At 39.2% G+C, this 23,215-nt stretch overlaps 1 protein-coding gene across 1 annotated transcript in view; it reads right to left on the reverse strand.

Moving 5' to 3' along the window:
• Nucleotides 1-4,431: 4,431 nt before the first annotated feature.
• sh3bp5a (SH3-domain binding protein 5a (BTK-associated)) overlaps nucleotides 4,432-23,215 on the reverse strand; it is a 33,021-nt gene continuing 14,237 nt past the window's right edge. The window contains exons 4-9 of the mRNA XM_079828417.1: nucleotides 12,366-12,530; nucleotides 12,109-12,239; nucleotides 10,245-10,287; nucleotides 8,897-9,116; nucleotides 8,302-8,631; nucleotides 4,432-5,274 (exon numbers count right to left, since the gene is read on the reverse strand). Coding sequence (XP_079684543.1) covers nucleotides 5,081-5,274; nucleotides 8,302-8,631; nucleotides 8,897-9,116; nucleotides 10,245-10,287; nucleotides 12,109-12,239; nucleotides 12,366-12,530 — 1,083 coding nt within the window. The 3' untranslated portion in view covers nucleotides 4,432-5,080. The remainder of the gene's footprint in view (nucleotides 5,275-8,301; nucleotides 8,632-8,896; nucleotides 9,117-10,244; nucleotides 10,288-12,108; nucleotides 12,240-12,365; nucleotides 12,531-23,215) is intronic.

Raw genomic sequence — 23,215 nt, forward strand, 5'->3', positions numbered from 1 at the left:
TGCTAATTAAAAACACCTGAGTAACATGGTCAATTACCACAGGAATCATGCCAAAACAATCCACTGGGTGGCAGGCTGTAAATGTTCACATGCAAAAGAAAGAAAGAAAATAAAGAACAACAATCCACTAGGTGGCCTCACATCGTGAATGTCCACATACAGAGAGAGTCCACTAGGTGCCTACATTACAAGTTAAGCCCAAATCAATATACAGAGAAAATCAGGGCCGTGCGCAGACATTTTAAGGGGCAGTGGCCCAAACCAAAAAAAGGGGCATAAGGGTGGTGAGTATCATCTTAATGTAGAGATTGAACCTTTTGCAATCATATTGTAAATACAATTGTTTGGCTTTAGTGCTAATTCAATTTATGTTGTGGTAACTAGCCTACTCTTCCAAAAAGTTGATTCTGCGCTAATTTGATATTCAATGTTTTTTTTTAAATGTTGCAGATTTATGTAGAAAATGAGAAATGCTAAAAAAAAATTTGAATACATTTTGGGACAAGAGTCTTTTTAACGATTTTCAGGTTTGTTCAAAGTAAATGTAAAAGTATGGTATTTGTGGTAAAAGGCACAATTAACCTGATCATAAAGAGCCGACTGACTTTTCCATTTGTTGACATGACATGGTTACATTCAGATAAGATAAGTTGGGTGTCCACCTTAGAGATAATCCTCATATTTATAATGAAACCATCATATAATAAAAATATATTTATTTGTTACTACTGTAAAGCTTTATTAAATTATTATGGGATTGCATTCAATGCTTTCAGAATCTTTCTGTATTTTTAAAATAAATTTTTATATTAACATAGCCTATATATTGAACAATGATGAACTCTTTTATTTATCAAAATAAACAGAAAATATTACAAACTTTGCTAAAGAGATATTTTTTGAAAAAGTATTAACTTAGATATGATTAAAAAGCTAATTTCTCTTAGGGTGTGCCTTTAGCCCCATTGTACCCTATGATGCAACTCATTTTGAACATTTATAGTATATTACCTTTTTTAATTAGACATTGAATTATTTTCCAAGAACGTGGATATACTCTATCTTTAAGATGTCTCTTGGTCTGGCCTACGTAAAAGCATGATAACCTGTAGTATACCGCAACAGTAGTGTTAGAATGAATGAATGCTTTTGTGTTATACGTCTTATTAGTCTTGAAATCACAGAATTGTTTACATTCTTTAATTTTAGAACAATGATTGCAAGACCCACATTTATAATACCTTGTTGTAACTGTCTATGAAGCCAAGTAATCTGTTTTTTAGCAGGAAGATGACTTGGTACTAACCTATCGTGTAGTGTTAGTATACCCTCTTAAAACACATTTTTGGAGATGCAGAAAATACTTCTTTGAGCACTACTAGAAATTGTTGTACTTAATAATGCTTTTAACCCTCAAGGGACCTTCATATTACAGCCCTTCTTTGGTCCTTCGTGGACACATTTGGACACGGGGGTCTGAGGTGTGATCCCAATTTTTTTATTTTTTTATAAATGTTATATCAATATCTAAAAACTATCAATTTATGCAGTTTTTTATTTGATTTTTGTTGTATTTTTGAATTTATTTACCACTAAAAGTACCATATTTTTATGTAAAATATATCTGTTTTATATATTTAATTTATGTATATTTAAAATTCATTTAACTTCAGTAAAAAAATGAATTCCAGTATATGTTCAGACAGCCAAAACCTAAAAATGTGATGACTTTGGTGACATCTGGTGACCTATGTTGGTATAAAATTGAAATAAAGATAAAATATCAATAGCCACTAGATGGCAATAGTACCCAATGGCTGCATAAAGGCTGAACTCGATAAACCAATGTTTTAACGAATTTAACCTCTTAAGTTTGACATTTTATCACAAGTTAAAACTGTAAATAAAATAAAAAAGCTCTGAAATCTATTAAATTCCCATTAATTCCTGTGGGTGCCCATTTTTGTTCACGAAGGACCAAGAGTTTTTTTTCCCCCCAAACCACTTAACATTGTAAAATCGAGTCAATTTTTTTTTTCTGTGTGTGTGTGTGTTCGGCAAACTTAAAAGTAGCCAAGCCTTGTACTGCTCAGATTAAGGTAAGTATTTTTAAAATGAAAGAAAAAAAGATTTTGCCCACATTTGTCCCGAAGGTCCCTTTAGGGTTGTGTTTAAGACCCATTACCTTTGAAGGCTTGTTACCTCCAACCAAAAACTGCTAGACCCTACGCTACAATATCTTCATTTTATAAATTACAAATAGCACTCAAATACACTCCTTGTCCAAAAAAATCACTGTTTGGATTTAAATATGAATACATGTCTTTGATTGGATCATTATTGCAGTGATTATGATGTTTCTGCATGTTATATGTTTGCCAACAGTTCTTCTAGCCCTCATTGATGGAGTGTGTAGATTTCTTAAACAACCATGTAGGAAGACACACCATGGCCATAATGATCATTCCAGGATGACAATGTCAAGATTCATCAGCTCAGACTGTGAAAGAACGGTTGTGAGGGAGATTGAAGAATCATTCTCACACATGAATTGAGACCTTAAATTCATTGGAAGTCTTTGGGATGTGCTGGAGGAGACTTTACAGAGTGCTGGACTTGACAATACAAGATCTGGATCAAAAAACTGATGCACCTCTTGATGGAAATAACTCTTGTGGTGTTATTTCTATCAATTAGGGTTAGAAGAACTGTTCCTAAACATATAACATGCTAGAATGCAACAATGATCCAGTTGACTTTTAAGTATTTGCCTATTTAAATCCAAACAGCGACTTTTTGGGCCTGTTTGAAGCGCCACGCTGTGTTAGAATTTGCGCTCAGCAGCTTCTGTGAATATAAAGCCCGCCTACTTTAATTTGATTGGTCATCTCAAATATTTTGACATGTTGACGAGCGGTGACAGACAGCTGAGGGAGCTGAGAAGATCTTGCTGTGCAATATCCTATTCCTTGCAGCACTAAAGTACTATATTAGTCAGTTATTTCACAACCTTTATTATACACACACCTTGGAAAAATACAGAGGTGACCTCATATCTGGCTATGGCCATGACCGTATACCCTAGTGTGTGTAAAAACCGAAGTAAAGTTATACTTTGGGCTTTAACCCTCTGGGGTTCTTCGGTCATTTCTGACCCTGAATTTATTTATTTTTCTTAATGTTAAAAATCGTAGCTTCATCGGAATGGTCCGAAATTTGGTGACTTTATTGGTACTTGGTATATGAACACATAAAAAAATTGGGGACAGGATTTGAAAAGTCTAAGTGGTCGTAAAAAAAAAGTCACACTCAGGACTTTCGGGTCAAAAATGACCCCCATAGGAAATGAATGGGAAATTGGCAAAAATATGAAAATACAGAGTTTTTTTTGTGCATACATTCTACAAATCAGCCAAGATGCAGAAAAAAGGACTCAACAGTGAAGGGGTGAATCTCTAAAACATCAAGAGTGTGTGTGTGTGTGTGTGTGAGTTTTTTTTGTCTGTTTTGCACTCTTGATGTTTTAGAGATTCACCCCTTCACTGTTGAGTCCTTTTTTTCTGCATCCTGGCTGATTTGTAGATTGTATGCAGAAAAAACCTGATTTCCCATTAATTTCCAATGGGGATCATTTTTGACCCGAAGGTCCTGAGTGTCACTATTTTTTTTTACGACCACTTAAACTTTTCAAATCCTGTCCCCAATTGTGTTTTGGGTGTTCATATACCAAGTACCAATAAAGTCACCAAGTTTCGGACCATTCCGATTAAGCTACGATTTTTAAAAAAAAATTATAAAACGCAAGATCCACTATAGTGGTCAAAATGTGCTATTGCGTGATAAAAATGCTCAATGTGTCCACCGGATGGCACCGATCTCATTTAAAAAATTGCTTTCATGAGGCCTAGGCTTGACTATAATGAAATACAGCTTTAATAAAAAAATAATATATATAAATAAATTATTTATTATATTCAATAGGAAAAAATGGGTCATAATTATTGCATTAATATTAATTATAAATCATAAAATTATCTCAGAAAGAAAAAATTATTATTGAACAAAAATATATTTAATTGATTTTACTCAAATCTTTTTTATCTTAATCCCGCCCTCCGGGTCATTTTTGACCTGAAGGTCCTGAGTGTGACCCATAAATGAAGAACCCCAGAGGGTTAAACCGAGAACCAAAAATGAAAATTCTGTCGTCATATACCCACCCCCATGTTTTATGGTATTAGTCATAATTTATCTTGAAAGTCAGTCATAGTTTAATGCCGAATGAGGATGAATAAATGATGACAATTGTCGTTTTTGGGTAATTTATTCTGACTGTAATAAGTCTGGTGAGGTCTCAAGACCAAGATCAAGACTCTGTTTTGGTATAAAGACGTCTTACTGTGTGAAATCACAACAGTGGAAAGAGACTCGTGCTGTGAGCATCTGTTTATTACACAAATAAGACCGTTGTGCCATGAAAACACATCGATAACATCATGATAACGAGATAAACATTGAGTATAAATATATAGCTTTGAACTACACGAGTCCCTCTATGTGTTACGACCTGTGGAGTAAATCTAAGACAACAGAGAAAGTTCATCGCACAACGCCGACAGAGTGAAAAACAAGTGCAGATATCTTCTGCTAAGGCTGGCGTCCCATTAACCGCTTCATTTACAGCCGCTGGAGAACCGGGCGACTGATTCAGTCACTTACAATAGTTTATGCTACATCAGTTAGTAGGTATGTCATCACCCATCAAAACTGAGTTGTTTCAAGTCAAGGTAGTGAGACGCAGCGGCAGAAAATACAGCGTCCATTCACGACACGAACATTTGAGGAAGACATGAAGAACATCCGCTCAGTGACGGTGAAAAGTTCAATATAGTTCCCGTCACTTCATAGCTGATGTCTGCATGACAATTCTAATACTTTCATGGTTTTCTGGCTTCAAACCAGTCTGAGATGAGATGTCCGTAACACTGAGATGATAATAGATTCACACAATGGCTCCATTGACATGATGTCAAACTGTAGTCTCGGATGCGGGCCCCTGCTTTGGCCCCTGCACTGAAAGTTAAACACTGTTGAGAAGCAGCACTGCTGGTGTGTTGGAGGTCACAGTGAAAGAACGAGTGTTTGTGTCATTGTCGTCGTCGTCTGGGGTCTGGAGAGATAAACTGCGCAGGCTCTTCTCCAGGAGTGTGCTTTTCTGACGGCTGATGTTGCTCGTACTGCCAGGTTTGACTTCTGCGCCCTCTGCTCTCTCACCTGTTAGAAAACACAGACAACTGTTGAGAATCTGTTCATATATTCAGAACAAATGAATGGTCAGGTTCAGGTCAAGTTAAGCTCAGTCAACAGTATTTGTGGCATAATGCTGATTATTTGTCTGGCTATCACCAGACCAAGCTCAATCTTTTAAGATTGAACATTAGTCTGGGCTGTATTTTCTACTGCACAAGAGGCTTGATCAACGGGCATAGTTCAAATGACTCTATACGCAATTGGATAGTCCTTGAACCAATCAGACCACAAGAGGCGTGATCAACGGGCATAGCTCAAATGACTCTGTACGCAATTGGATAGTCCTTAAACCAATCAGACCACAAGAGTCGTGATCAACAGGCATAGCTCAAATGACTCTTTACGCAATTGAATAGTCCTTAAACCAATCAGACCACAAGAGGCGTGATCATCGGGCATAGTTTAAATAACTCTATACGCAATTGAATAGTCCTTGAACCAATCAGACCACAAGAGGCGTGATCAACGGGCATAGTTCAAATAACTCTGTACGCAATTGGATAGTCCTTAAACCAATTAGACCACAAGAGGCGTGATCAACAGGCATAGTTCAAATGAATCTATACGCAATTGGATAGTCCTTAAACCAATTAGACCACAAGAGGCGTGATCAACAGGCATAGTTCAAATGAATCTATACGCAATTGGATAGTCCTTAAACCAATCAGACCACAAGAGGCGTGATCAACGGGCATAGTTCAAATAACTCTGTACGCAATTGGATAGTCCTTAAACCAATAAGACCACAAGAGGCGTGATCAACAGGCATAGCTCAAATGAATCTATACGCAATTGGATAGTCCTTAAACCAATCAGACCACAAGAGGCGTGATCAACGGGCATAGTTCAAATTACTCTGTACGCAATTGGATAGTCTTTGAACCAATCAGACCACAAGAGGCGTGATCAACAGGCATAGCTCAAATGACTATACGCAATTGGATAGTCCTTAAACCAATCAGACCACAAGAGGTGTGATCAACGGGCATAACTCAAATTAATCTATACGCAACTGGATAGTCCTTAAACCAATCAGACCACAAGAGGCGTGATCAACGGGCATAGTTCAAATGACTCTGTACGCAATTGGATAGTCCTTGAACCAATCAGACCACAAGAGGCAACAGGCATAGCTCAAATGAATCTATACGCAATTGGATAGTCCTTAGTTTGGAACAACTTGAGGGTAGGGATCGACCGATATGGATTTTTTAGTGCCGATGCCGTGACTGATTTTTTTTCATCAGCCTTAGCCGATGACCGATACGGGCTGCCGATTTTCTTGAGCCGATATTTGGAGCCGATACTGCTTTTGCTCCCTCAATTTACATCATAAAAATGACAGACCATGATGATATCAATTTAAAATTTACAATTTAAAAAAGGAACATTTATTGAACTAATTATATTTGTTTATTGGCCGGCCGATATATCGGTCTAACACTACTTGAGGGTGAGTAAATGATAACAGAAATTTAATTTTTGGGTGAACTATCCCTTTAAACAAGACTTCAGATGGCACTGATGTCCCGGGAATACAGAGATAACGCCTCGCTAGAGCGGCCAGCCGCGAGAAGCGCCTTTCATTTGCTTTCCACAAGTCAGGAGCTTGTACTGCTGGTGTATTTTAATATTGCATAGCATATTTTGCAATATGACCATCCCTACACTGCTGTGGACGTTGTTTACTTCATTAATGTGTTTACTGTGATAATGGACTGAGGATGGGAGTAGGATTCGGTATTCGGTTTCGGATTCGGCAGAATCTTAACCAGTGGATTGGGTATTCAACCGAACCCCAAAAATCTGAATTCGTTGCCTATATTAATTTCTTAAAGTCATAAAACCATATTTGACAACATATAAAAATGTAATAATCTTTAGTCATTTTATGAATAAAGGTGGAAAATTAAAAATGTTGAAAAACAAAACTTTATTTAATAGTGTCATATTAAAGTCCCCATTAAGTCAAAATTGAATATGTTGGTCTTACTTTTATCTATAATCTAGTGTGCTCTAAAATTATGACAAAAATCGCATTTATAAATGCGACCAGAAAATGTATATCGGGTCATATTTTAAAGCGATATGGAGGATAACAGGAGGACAAATGGTTAGAGCAGGGGAGCTCGTAAATTACAACTTCAAACCACGACTCACGACTTTGTAGTGTTCCAGGAAAAGTCACGCCAAACTGCCTGAGCGCAAGTAATTGTGTGGTAGTTAGATGTAAACAAAGCATGGCGGACTGTACGGGGTGTATGCTCATTCACAATCATTTCTATCGCCAAAGGTGCTTACTCCTTGCTTATTTGAGGGAAACGGAGGAGAAAAACAGCGCAGACGGCAAGAAAAGCTGTTATACCTTTTATTTTACGTTATTTGGATATTGTTTCATAAACACTGCATCCGTAGGGGGCTGCCATTGTTGCTTCGCGGGCTATGTGACGTCAAAACTCGTAACTTGGAGTACATCGATCTAGTACGAGTTCACGGGTGGGAAGTCACGGGTTTGGCTGCCGTTCCAGTCCACTTTCACGGGTAGAAGGTTGGAAAAACGCGGGTTACTGGTTGCCTGGAACGCGGCATTACTAGGACCGTGTAAGACACTGATTAGCTGGTTCAGGTGTGTTTATTTGCGGTTGGAGCTAAACTCTGCAGGACAGTTTGGAGACCCCTGGGTTAGAGATTAGGAGGAAACTGCGGCTTTACCAAGCTTAACAGCTCTGGCCGAGCTGTGATATAAACTAAACGCTATTGGCTTTTTAAAAAAAGGGGAGGAGCTGCTTGATATGTCCCACCCTCAAGCCCTGTTTCAGGGGAAATTACATCAACACATTAAATAATGCTGTGCATTTTAAGGCACTTCAGTGGGACTTTAAAAGTAGTGAAACTGCTGTCGGCAGGGGGAGCTACAGCACTCCTACTTTCTGCAGTCATGTTAGCAAGTGAAATCTGAGTCCTCATAGTTCAAGGTCTTTTGGCTCTCACCTCGTTCCTGTTCACAGTCCGGTGACGAGGCCCCGCTGCACTCACTACGAGGGCCCAACACCGGAGACACCTGCTCGAAGCCCTCCAGAGACCCCGAGCCGGGCAGCTGGAGCAGGTCAGGACCGGGAGAGAGGGGCGGTGGGGGCGAAGAGGAAGAGGAAGGGTACGGGCAGGAGGAAGAGAGCAGGGGATACGGGGAGGAAGAGGGGGGGAACGGACAGGGCAGGTCTAGAGGTGCAGACGTGGAGCTCAGGCTGCAGGTGGACTGTGTCTCGGGATCGTCTTCTGATGTCGTGCCGTTGCAGCTGTCCTCGAAATTCACAGACATCACTGAAGAAAAAACACACGTTTGAGTTGAATATTGTTAGTTGCCATTTCTTCTCTAGCTTGCTTCCCAATCTATTTGTCTAATAAACCTGGAATTCAAATAAACCGTGTGTAAACTACTTTTCGCTTATACAGTGGCACAAAAAAAAAGAAAATGTATGAATTTTATTGGATCGGATAACAAAATGTCACCATTTCAAACCCAATGAAGTGTTTTTGTTTCTTTTCAGGACTGCTGTACAAATGCATTATGTATGATCTCACTTACTCGATATGCCGTCAGACTCCATTTTGAAGTTGGCGATGTCGTCGGTAGCGGCCCCGTCATCTTCGGCCCCCACCCCTCGGCCCCGGGGCCCCATGGCCGAGAGCCGGCGGCGTGCGTGGATCTCATCTGAGATGGTCTCCAGGTTCCGAAGGGCCGTCCGGTATTCGGCTTTGGCTTGGGTCAGTTTAGCCTGGCGCTCGTCGACTCGTCTCTTCAGTTGCTGTGTGGGAGATGGAGGACAAGGTAAAGTGGAGAACAGGTCACATATGTTTATATTCAAAATCAATTAAAATTTAATGACAAATTAGTACATTTCCCCCAAAATTGTCATTACTATAATAAGCCTGGAATTTGTATATATGTATTTATTTATTTAAATTCACTTAAATGTATTGATCTATTTCATTTATTTTATTCATCTTATTTAATTTATTCCCATTATTCTTAATGATGGTTCTCCTGAGATACTCATGCCTGTATTACATACTGTATATATATATATATATATATATATATATATATATATATATATATATATATATATATATATATATATATATATATATATATATATATATATATATATATATATATATATATATATAATTCTTTAAATATTTGTAAAATATTGTTTTAATTCATATTTATATTTAACATTTAATTGAAGTATTATCATTACTGTAATACGCTTGTATGTTAAAAAAAAAAAAAAAAAAAAAAAAAATTATATATATATATATATATATATATATATATATATATATATATATATATATATATATATATATATATATATATATATATATATATATATATATATATATATAATTTATTTATTGTAATTCCCATTATTCTTGTTGGTCATTCTCCTGAGATTCTCATTACTTAATTACATACTTTGTTTAAATAAATAAAAATAAAATATATATTAAAACATCATATTCAAATTTTTTAATGTTTGAAAATATAATTTTTTATTTATATTTATATTTACATTTAATTGAATTAGTTTTAAAATAATAAAAAAATTATACAATACAATGATTTATATACAACATAAGTTAATTTCAAAAACTACAATAATGTTACAATAAAAATTACAATTTAAATAATTTCCTATTATATCAAATAAAAAAATTAAAAATTATTTTATTCACATTACAGTAATGAGAATTAAAGATGAAATGAGTACATATTTGTCATTTACAGAAAAAAAACGTAATAGTTTTAAAACTAGCCTTAATTTTTTTTTTATAAAATATAAATGAATTAAAATATATTCAGAAAAACCTTTGAATTTTGAATAAAAAGCATTGGAAAAAATATTTTGTGTAAAACACTGACGTACCTCCAGCTGTAGATAATATTTCGCCTTTAATTCAAAGTACGGCCTGCAGAGGGAGAGAAAGAGAACGAGTGAGTCTCACAGCCGGTTTCCATGGCAACAACAGAGCTCTGTGAAAGAACCGCCACATTCCATCAGCAGAAGCACATCTGGAACACATTAGAGACGCCCCACACTGAACTACACTCCATCCACAGCAGAGGCCCGGGGTGGGGCGGCCAGGACACACACACACACACACACACACACACGCCTCTGCTGAAGGAGGTTTGGGCATTTACATGTGAGAGAGGAAACATTTTGTGGGTTTTCTGAAGGAAACAATTTTATTCCCAAATATGTTTTTGAAAATAATTTTTATGACGCAGACCCTGCAGAACTTGTTTCAGCAGGATTTTAGGGTGTCTCCTCATTATGTTCATTGCAACATGATTTTTTAACACGTATTATATTAATGTAAATGCCATGAACACTTGTGTGGACTCCTAGATTTTTGTAACAGTTTTGACAACATAATTTTAATGTAAATACACTACTGTTTAAAAGTTTGGGGTCAGATATATTTTTCATGTTTAAAAAAACATAAAAAGTAAAAATAGTAATATCATGAATTATTATTAGTTTAAAATAGCTGTCTTCTATGTGAGTATATTGTCAAATGTAATTTATTCCTGTGATCAAAGCTGAATTTTCAGCATCATTACTCCAGTCTTCATGGATGGATGGATGGATGGACTGACGGATGAACTGATGGATGGATGGATGGATGGATGGATGGGTGTTTGGATGGATGGGTGGATGGATAGATGGACCATGGACGGATGGATGGGTGGGTGAAAGGGTGAATGGATGGAAGAATGGGTTGATATATGGGTAAATGGATGGACGGATGGATGGGTGGGTGTTTGGATGGATGGGTAGATGGATAGATGGGTGGGTGTTTGGATGGATGGATGAATGGATGGGTGGATGGATGGACAGATGGATAGATGGGTGGGTGTTTGGATGGATGGATGGATGGATGGATGGATGAATGGATGGGTGGATGGATGGACAAATGGGTAAATGGATAGATGGGTGGGTGTTTGGATGGATGGATGAATGGATGGATGGGTAGATGGATAGATGGGTTGGTGTTTGGATGGATGAATGGATGGATGGGTGGATGGATAGAAGGATGGTAGATGGATGGGTAAATGGATGGACGGACAGATGGGTGGGTGTTTGGATGGATGGATGTATGGATGTGTGGATGGATGGACAGATGAGTAGATGGATAGATGGGTGGGTGTTTGGATGGATGGATGAATGGATGGATGGATAGATGGATGGGTAGATGGATGGGTAAATGGATGGACGGATGGATGGGTGGGTGTTTGGATGGATGGATGGTGGGCGGATGGATGGATGGGTAAATGGACGGACGGATGGATGGGTGGGTGTTTGGATGGATGGATGAATGGATGGGTGGATATATGGACAGATGGGTGGGTGTTTGGAGGGATGGATGAATGGATGGGTGGATGGATGGACAGATGGATAGGTGTTTGGATGGACAGATGGGTGGGTGTTTTGATGGATGTGTAGATGGATGGATGGACAGATGGATGAATGGATGGATAGATGGATGGGTAAATGGATGGACGGATGGATGGGTGGGTGTTTGGATGGATGGATGAATGGATGGGTGGATATATGGACAGATGGGTGGGTGTTTGGATGGATGGATGAATGGATGGGTGGATGGACAGATGGGTAGGTGTTTGGATGGACAGATGGGTGGGTGTTTTGATGGATGTGTAGATGGATGGATGTGTGGATGGATGGATGGGTGTGTGGGTGTTTGGATAGATGGATGTCTTCTGACCTGGACTTGTTGATGGTGCGTTTGAGCTTCTTCTCCAGTTGTCTCATGTGGCTGATGGCGGCGTTGTATTTGGTCGCCGTTTCTCTGTGCTCGATTTCACTGCGTGTCCTGCTTTGCTCCGCCTCCATCACCTGGAAGAGCCAATCAGAGCAGATCAGAATCAAATGAACAGCATAGCATTGAACTGTAAATTGTGGTCTATGGCTACAGGAACTGATCTCTAGTATGTTTATGGTCAGTGGTGTAGTGTCCCTCACCCTCTGGGTGGCGTGGTTGAGCATCTCCTGCCAGGCCGAGTCAAACTGCCTGCTGTCCTCCTCTAGCAGACGCTCCTCGGCCAGAGCGATGGTCTCCTTCGCCGCCCGGAGGATCTCGATGGCTCGCTGGTACTCCTGTGTGGCTTTCTGAGCTTCTACCTGGGCCTGCAAGACATCCGAGAATTAGGATAGCTTCAGGACTTTGGGTTGTTTTCCAAACTCTTGAAATGAAACTTGTATATGCTCTCAATCTGGTGTAATTTGCTGAAGTGACCCTCAGCTGCTGAAGCATAATTTACAGATTAATATATAATTCATGTCTCAGCAGAAACAGCTTTCAGCGAGCAGCTCACATTCTTCATCTCTTGCAATGCATGCGCAGCGGACAGATTAAAGTGTGTTCATGTCGTTACGTAAATGATGATGACACATCCTTAGTGTTACCAAGATACAGTAGTAAACATCGGCTGTCAATACTCACTCATTTACTCATTGTGATGACGCAAATGTACCACATATCTGTGCCATTGTGAGACGTTCTCATTCTACTTATGAAAGAACTACAATGTGATTTAAGTGTGTGTTCAAGTGACTACAATTGTTACCTACTGTTACCTTCAGAAGTTAATCTTTAGTTTTCTTTAAATTTCCCCTCAATGAAACATAAAGCTTGATCAGTCACAATCACGGCATTAGACGCTCGGCTTTAATAGATCACATGACCAGGCTCTGTCTCTCCGTGGGATGAGCTTCTCATTTACACACAGTCCCTCTTACATGATTCATATCTATATTCTGCTGAAGAATTCATAAAGAAAACTAGTACAGCTTGAGACGAGAAGCGGATGTATATTTCATAAAGCTCAATCATCTCACCCCCCTCTCAGTCTGTGCAGATTAGCTGAAATCCATGAGGTTTTTCTCAGTTATAAACAAACTCAGATTTTGAAGGCATGTTTAAGGTTTAAGTTCATCACAGATTCTGTAACATAGAGTTTAGCACAAAACAATTCAAACTCTGACTATAAAACCAAAGAAGAACTGTTTGCAGTAGTGAACTTAAAATCTACAGGGTTTAAAAGCAGCTTGTTCTTTTGTTTAGTGCTTACAGGTCAATTATATTGCACAGAAATGGATGGATGGATGGATGGATGGGTGGATGGGTGGATAGATGGAAGGACGGTCGGGTGGATGGATGGATGGAAGGACAAACTGATAGATGGATGGATGGATGGATATATGGACAGACGGGTGGGTGGATCTAGGGATGGATGGATGGACAGACTGATATATGGATGGATGGAAGAATGGATAGATGAAAGGACGGACGGGTGGATGGATGGATGATGGAAGGATGGATAGATGAAAGGACCGACAGACGGACGGGTGGATGGATGGAAGGACAGACAGTCAGGTGAATGGATGGACAGAATGATGGATGGGTGGATGGATGGATGGATAAATGGATGGATGGGTGGGTGGGGGGGTGGATGGAAGGACAGACAGTCAGGTGGATGGATGGACAGACTGATGGATGGATGGAAGGAAGAATGGACAGATGAAAGGACGGATGGGTGGATGGATAAATGGATGGGTGGATCTAGGGATGGATGGATGGACAGACTGATATATGGATGGATGGAAGAATGGATAGATGAAAGGACGGACGGGTGGATGTATGGATGATGGAAGGATGGATAGATGAAAGGACCGACAGACGGACGGGTGGATGGATGGAAGGACAGACAGTCAGGTGAATGGATGGACAGAATGATGGATGGGTGGATGGATGGATGGATAAATGGATGGATGGGTGGGTGGGGGGGTGGATGGAAGGACAGACAGTCAGGTGGATGGATGGACAGACTGATGGATGGATGGAAGGAAGAATGGACAGATGAAAGGACGGATGGGTGGATGGATAAATGGATGGATGGATGGATGGATGGATGGGTGGATGGATATATGGATGGATGGATGGATGGATGGATGGATGGGTGGATGGATAAATGGATGGATGGATGGATGGATGGATGGATAGATGGATAGATGGATAGGTGGATGGATAAATGGATGGATGGATGATGGATGGATGGATGGATGGGTGGGTGGGTGGACAGACTGATGGATAGATGGAAGAATGGATAGATGAAAGGATGGATGGGTGGATGGATGGTTGGAGGTGGAAGGACAGACAGTTAGGTGGATGGATGGATGGACAGACAGTCAGGTGGATGGATGGAAGAATGGATAGATGAAAGGATGGACAGACGGATGGGTGGATGGAAGGAAGGACAGAATGATGGATGGATGGATGGATGGATGGGTGGATGGATAAATGGATGGATGGAAGGACAGACAGTCAGATGGATGGATGGATGGATGGATGGACGGTCAGGTGGATGGATAGATGGATGGAAGGACAGACTGATAGATAGATGGATGAATGGAAGAATGGATAGTTGAAAGGACGGACAGATGGACGGGTGGATGGATGTATGAAAGGACAGACAGTCAGGTGGATGGATGGACAGAAAGATGGATGGATGGATGGATGGAAGGATGAATAGATGAAAGGACCGATGGGTGGGTGGATGGATGGAAGGATGGATAGATGAGAGGACGGACGGGTGGATGGATGGAAGGACAGACAGTCAGGTGGATGGATGGATGGAAGGATGGATAGATGAGAGGACGGACGGGTGGATGGATGGAAGGACAGACAGTCAGGTGATGGATGGACAGACTGATGGATGGATGGATAAATGGATGGATGGACGGACGAACGGATGGAAGGAAGGAATTATTTGGTTGTCAGAATCTAATCTAGGCAAATAAACTTCTGGCATGTGTTTATGATCTATTTGCACAATGATAACAATCCATTTCTTGTTTCCTTCACTAAATAAAAATAAATCTAAAGGGTTTTTTCCAGCGATGCCATTGAAGAACCATTTATTCGAACATTTTAAAATAAAGAACCCTTTCCCACTATAAAGAACCTATTGTGGAATGGAGAGATTCCAGGCTCTTCGTGGAGCCATTGATGCCAATAAAGAAGCTTTAAAAAATACTCAAGTATTGCAGCTTTACAGTCATGACCGGAGATTAAAAAACTGGATATAACTTTACACGGATAAGGTTAGTACGCATATTTATCATACTAGTTTCATATTAACTCTTTTTATTTCTTGCTTGCTTGGTTTCTTTATGCGTGTCACAGTCCATTAAGAATCCCAGCCGGGGTCAGTGGGTCGGTCAGCGCTGTGTGAATGTCAGTGTTTTTGTGTTTTGCATGGAAGAGAACAGTGAAGTGTGCAGGTAGAGCGCGGGAGACGTGATGACTCACACACTTAGACGTCACTTTGCATTGGCGAGATGAAGGGCACACTCGGTCTCCTCGGGTTCATAATCACGTTTGGTAATGCGTCATATCAAACGTGTCCAGAACTGACCTTTCTGAACATTGTTCACAACTGACCAATCGACATCATGAAACAATGCATGTACCGCATCAAACAAAAGCTCCATTTAGGCTGCCGCTAATGCAAGGATGTGATGGCATGTCTGCGTGGGCAAACGCTGAAGCAATACACTGACAGCCAGGCTGATATTTCAATATGCATGGGCAGTTTTTAGTGATTATAAAAAAGATTTTTATAGCAAAGGTGTTTGTCTGATTCTGTAGCTCGTATTTGTTATCATTAAACTGTATTATATAGCATTTAAAAGTGTGGGGTCAGTTAGATTTTTCTGCTCAGAAAGGCTGTATTTATTTGATTAAAAATACAGTAAAAATAGTAATTTTGTGAAATATTATTGTAATGTAAAATATCTGTTTTCTATGTGAATATATAGTACAGTGTAATTTATTCCTGTGATCAAAGCTGAATTTTCAGCATCGTTACGTTTCAGTCACATGATCCATCAGAAATCATTCTAATATGATGATTTGAGCTCAAGAAACATTTCTGTGCTGCTTTATGTTTTGTGGCAACCATGTATAGCATGCATTTATTTGAAATAGAAATCTTCTGTAACACTATACATTTTTACTGTCACTTTTGATTAATTTAATGCATCATTATCAATTAATAAAACTATTAATTTCATATTAAACATCCTACTGACCCCAAACTTGTGAACACTAGTGTATATTATTATAATCTTTATATTGGCCGTTGTGCACGCTGCTTTCTAAATGTTCTTTTTTAGTATTGCTATTACAAAATCCATGACTCAATCAACGCCAGTTGCGCAGCACATAACCACAGAGTAACCCAGAACGACAGCCTACACTAGAGATGATGTCAATTGGTCATTGTGTGTCACATTTATAAGACTGTGAGTTTGACCGCGCTGTCACAAAGAGCTCCAGTGTCGGTCTGGAGAAATGACAGCCATAAAGCCGCCCCTGTGGTTGTTATGTAACTCGTGATGACCTGCGCTCCTGAAGACCCACTGGGGGATTCTACACACACCGAGGCACAGTGAGAGATATCTGGGCTGATAACTGAAAGGTTGCAGGTTCAAACTATTTTATGCATTTCATGACCTCAAATCATTAGTGCAGTGTCACATGATCCTTCAGAAATCATTCTAATATGCTGATTCGCTGCTCAAGAAACGGACAGACTGATAGAAAGCAAACAGCAAAGCAGCTTTCATTTCTGCTCTGACAGTAGGGAATGAAATCAGGAATGGTGAGAGAACATTGGGTCATTCAAACCAAACTTGGGTCTTCAGCCGACAAAGTTTAAATCCCGTCTGGTTAGCGTGCTCCCCGTGATGTTGACGCATTAGGTCAGTAGCAGGCTTGCTGCGATAGTCGGTGTTGACGGTGTTCAGGCGAAACACCGGTTACATCACTTGCCCACTGCGGCACCGCCCCCACGTCGTTTAGATTTTTATAGTAATAAAATCCTTTCGTTCAGTTAGAGAACAGACACTACAATTAAAAACTGAACGTGTCTGCTCAATACAGTGTGAGCCGAATGAGTGTCGCAGTACAAACGCAGCAGGAGTCAGATCTCATTCATCATGAGAGTAAAGAGATGATTGACAAGATGATGGCAGAAGATTTGGATTCAAAGCGTCTATTTAAAGGTGCACTATGTAACATTTTTTCAGTAAAATATCCAAAAACCACTAGGCCAGTGTTATATATTTTGTTCAGTTGAGTACTTACAATATCCCAAATGTTTCCAACTATTTGTAAATCATGAGAAAATTGCTATTTTAACCAAGGAACCGGGACGTGTGAGGGCGTCCCCTGTCGATGACATCATATCCGCGTTACCCTCGGTTTCCGGTTTTATTCTGCAGAAACGCTTTACTCTCACTGCAGTGTGAACAAGTGTCATAGCAGCCGCCGAGCGAACACACAGAGTAATGTCATAACATCATCAACACACTCAGATGTGTCTAATATGATAAACAGAGCTGCGTTACCTCACACTCATGACCACCAGAAGTGGCGCAGGCGACTGTGACATAATAAAAGTCCCGCTGCTCGCGAGGCGTGTGTTCCTCAGCTCCACAACACTCGGTCCTGCTCTGCTTCACACTACAGTAACGTTAATAATCACATCCATCAACATGATTTCTGCCCGAGTCCTATCCCGATTCTTTCCCACCGGCTGTGAGGTGAAGACCACATGTCCCAAGATTCTGCGCTCAAATGTGGTGTCATCAAACTATGCCTTTGTTTTGAATTGGTGACCTCTAGCAGACGGAAAAGTTACATAGTGCACCTTTAAAGGGTTAGTTTACCCAAAAATGAAAATTCTGTCATTAATGACTTACCCTCATGTCGTTCGACACCCGTAAGACCTCCGTTCACTCCGTCTATGCTCAGAATGGCTCTTTACACTCTTAAGACCCATAACAGGTACTAAAGACGTCGTTACAAATTCCATCTTGCTACAGTGCTTTTACAATAACTTTATGAAGCGACGAAAATATTTTTTGTGCGCAAAAAAAACCTAAATGACGACTAATATAGTGATGACGATTTCAAAACGCAGCCTCGAAGCGTTATGAATCAGCGAGTCGATTCAGCGGTTTGGCGGTTTGACACGCGATCCGAATCATGATTCGACTCGCTGATTCATAACGCTTTGAAGCTTTTCTGGCACAAAAACTATTCCCGTCACTTCATAAAGTTATTGTAGAAGCACTGTAGTGAGATGGACTTTGTAACAACGTCTTTATTACCTTTTATGGGTCTTGAGAGTGTAAAGTGCATTGTGCCAATGGAGGCCTTTCTGAGCCATTGGATTTCAACTAAAATATCTTCATTTGTGTTCCGAAGATGAACGGAGGAGGTTTTACAGGTGTCGAATGATATGAGGGTAAGTCATGAATGACAGAATTTTCATTTTTGGGTGAACTAACCCTTTAAGAGAGTTTGTCATTGTACTGTTTTGTTGTATTTTTCAGGAAAAATGTGCACGGGCGCATTCATTTACGCTCATTCCCGGTGCGTGTCCACTAGCACGTTTTCAGTTCATGCCTTAGGAAGCTTAACTTCCATAGGAATTCATTGAAAACACTCTCTTTGCTCTGCACCGTTATGAATGCCTGAGCGGCTGTGCGCATTTTACTTTCGGTTTAGAATTAGTGATTTAAAAGTTGGTGATACCGATTTTGCCGGTGTTGTCGCATGTCAATTAACCAGTGGGAAAATTTCCTCACCGTCACATCCCTAGTCAGTAGGCGGTCTTTTGTGGCTGTTCGAATGCATTCGACCACATGAGCGTTTACAGTACGAAAGCAATCCAGTCAAATGCATTTTCAACTACCTCTAGAAGTGGTCAAAAGTGGTCACTTGTCCACCGATCGACCAAAACGCATCTTAATACCAGGTGTAAACAGGGCCTTTGCCAACACAAGCCTTCCAACTCATAAGGTCAAGGTTAAGGTCAGGTGAAGCTGAGCTCTGTAAACACTGTAATGACAGATTAGAGTTACGTCAATGAAACTTCTCACTTGCTGTGGAGCTTTTAAGGTCAAATCACACACACTCGCTCATCTGCCTGTCTGTTCACACACACTTGTTATATTCTGTGCGTCTGGACTGAGAAGGGGACAGAAATGCACTGTCTGTTCTTATACTGTCCGTTTTTTTCCTGCCGGTAATGTGTTTGACAGGCAGCACAAGTATCTGATTTTCTCTGCTTTCCTGACCTATTTTCTTCCCGAACTCGGTCAGACATGATGGATTTTTCATGAGCCGCACTCACAAAATCGTGTTCGATTAACATTTAATGCCCTCAGTGTGATCTGAAGACGCAGATTCACCCCTAAACTCTGTCTGACCTGCTCAAAACTGTGACCCACTTCTTCCCGCTTTGACGTGCAAAGCAAGTTCACCCACACAAAGAAATGGAGGAAACTAGCCGTTCAACTGACACAATAACTCTGCTTTAAACGCAGGAAACTTCCCCGTGTTTTTATTAGCATTCGCCTTCAATGCAGAAGTACATTTGCATGTGTTTACTTAACTGTCTGTAAATAATCTACAAACTTCCTCCTGCTGGGTTTAGCCTGATCACACGTGCCCTCGCATATGAACATCTTTCAGGCACGAGCGAGACTGTAGATCTCCATTAACCAAACCAGTGGAATTCCACAACCTCATCCAAAATGAGACAAAGACGGCTGTTTTCCATCTGCACAGATCCGTAGGGCTCCGAGTAAACAATCCGGCTCTTTCTTCACGACTCTCCGTGATTTATGCAATCCAAGCTCCCTCTCGTTCTCGCTATCTCTCTCTGTCCATAATCTTTCCTATTATAGCATAACTCATTTGACAGCAAATTAAATTGTCTTGCTTTTACAGAAAAATATGGTGGCCCTGAGGCAAAAACATTAAATGGCGAGTTTATTATTAGCTCTTTGTATCCATTTGTTTTTTTTTAAATAACCATACCTTCAAAATGCTTAGAATGAGCATAAATATAAAAATTTTGAAAACAATTAAATGTATTAATTAAAATTTTTTGAACATGACTAGCTGCGGAACAAACAATATTCAATTATTATTTTAAAGACTGAGACAAACTGGATTGGTTGATGAAAAATAGGCAGTTCCTGCTTATTGTGTATTTAAAAAACATTCAGTTTATTTGTACTATTACAAAAATCATACCCGCTTCATTTATGTATGACTGAAAAATATGCGTCACATTAAGTTTATTAGTCTATTATTAGCAGTGTTGGGGGTAACGCATTACACATAACTCAAGTTACGTAATCAGATTACTTTTTTCAAGTAACTAGTAAAGTAACGCATTACTTTTAAATTGACAAAAAAAAACTTTTTCCAAATAAGTAACTCAAGTTACTTTGTTTTCCTATGTATTGAATGACAGCTCTCTTGTCCCGATGCTGAGAGAAATCAGGAGTAATTGAAGAGACGTTGTGTGTAAACATGATGGTAATTGTAAACCATAAGCAAAAATGACTTTAGATTTTTTGTTTTTATTTGTGAAGTAAGTGTTAAACTGCATCCCATTCTTCCGTAGTCCAGAACGGCAGCACAGCTACAAGGTTTGTTTGAGCTGCGCCCTCTACTGTACATGCGTGAATTTGCATTTCCTTCCTTGCATTTCCTTTTTATGTACATTTTGGTGAAAAGGGCCTTTACATTTGCCCAAAAAATATAACTTTTTTGTATAAAAAAAAACTAAAAAGCAAGCCCAGCCCACGTAAAAAAAAAGTAACGCAAAAGTAACGTGACACATTACTTTTCTTAAAAAGTAACTAAGTACCGCAATTAGTTCCTTTTTAAGGGAGTAACACAATATTGTAATGCATTACTTTTCAAAGTTACTTTCCCCAACACCAGTGTTAATTTCGTTGACAAATAATTTTCGTCATAATTTTCGTCAACGACCTTTTTTCACTGACGAAAACGAGACGATAACTAAATAAAAACTAGTGTTGGATGACTAAAACTATGACGAAAACTTACTGTCATTTTCGTCAACAAATAAAAACGAGACGAAAATGTTAGGGAGGGTCGATTAGGGAAGAGATCCAGTCAGAACTGATGTACCGTGTAACAGATGCACACATTTGATTTGAACGTGCTGATCTAACCGCTGGAAAACACGGAGCTGTTGCGCTTCTCCAGGCTCACACATCCCCAATCCAGCGCTCCAGAGCGGCTCACAGTCAATGAATAGCGCACATTTATGCCACGCAACTGTATATGAACTAATGCTGATGAATAATGACAATGTTTACTTTATGATGATTATATAGTAATATGTTAGACGGTTGTATCAATGCATATTTTATCTCCTGAACTTGAATGAGCAGCTGCAACTGCAATAGAGGCGCAGACATTTCAAAATAAGAGTCCCGGTGTATTTCGAGCTTGTTTATAATTTAAAAGTCACGCATTATACAGTATATCAGTATTTGGTTACACAATATTCTGTATTTCATTTAATTCCCATTTAATTCATAGTCAGGAGGAAAGACCAGTATTTGACACATATTCAATAAAGTATCAGGGTTATAATAGTTAACTAAAACCATAAAAAAAATTATTACTTGAAATTAAATAAATGTTAACTGAAATTAAAAATAAATAAATAAACAAACTTATTTAAAGCTTTAGCTTTACCTTATATGGCCTACTAACTAAAAGAAATACAAAGTTATAAAAACTATATAGATGTTTTTAAAAAAAACAGACAAAAAAGTGAATTGAGCTCTCTTTCGTGTATTTTTAATGTCAAAAACAAAATGATGTCAAAATTAAATGGAGCTTAAATGCTTAATGTATTACAATTTAACTAAACTCATTAGATTTTAGGAGACTAAATCTACAGTAGATTTAGTCGACTAAAACTAAAAACAATTCAGGTGACTAAAATATGACTAAAACTAAATGGCATTTTAGTCAAAAGACTATGACTAAAACTAAATCAAAATTTGCTGTCAAAATTTACACTGCCCAACACTGATTATTAGTCAATATTTAGGTTATTGTCTATGTTAAAACTGTGCAAGTTGATGTTTTATATGCAATTCAAATACATAAATCTTACATTGAGGCCTAAGTATGTGTGTAGAAAAGAGGAAGTTCAGCATTTTCAGTGTTCTGGAACGCTAGTTCACTGAAGACAGCGTTGTTTACTGTATGCTGCATACTATTTTTAATTGCATGAGATGCAGTATGCAACAATACAGCGGACAAAAAAGCGGGCAAAAAAATCCCATAGATTTACAATGGCGTAATCTTAAATCACTGTTACTTTCACACACACGCAGGGCCGGAGGAATCTCTCCCTCTCTATAACACTCATTTGACTTACCTTATCAAGCAGCCAATAAGTAATTACCTAAAATCTTAATAGCCACACCCTAGCAACCAGTTACAGGACCCTAGGAACCACCTCATAGACTTCCATTAAAAAAAAAACAGACTCTTTTGGCTCTTTTGATTTGGGCAGACATCCAGTCGATTAGTTTAACCCTGCTAACTGTCTAGCCACGCCCTAACAACCGTTGTCGAGCACCCTAGCAACGCAAACCCAAAGAAGGATATCTTCAAATCCATAGAGGATTCATTGAGGGATTACGGTTGGTTTATCTCATTCATACTAACAAGCAGCCTTTGAAGTATCATCATTGGAAGCTGCCAAGCCACTTCCTAGCAACCATATAGAGTACCCTAGCAACCGTACAAACACATGAATAAGCCATAGGCTCTTTTGTTTCGGGTGAGAAACCAGTCTGAAAATATAAATTGTGCCGAATTTTGCCACTGCAAGCACCACTTGTCTTCTATGTGAACTATGTGAATATTTAGTACAATGTAATTTATTCCTGTG

This window comes from Gobio gobio (genome assembly GCF_949357685.1).
Source record: "Gobio gobio genome assembly, chromosome: 11".
In the NCBI taxonomy this organism is placed as follows: Eukaryota; Metazoa; Chordata; class Actinopteri; order Cypriniformes; family Gobionidae; genus Gobio; species Gobio gobio.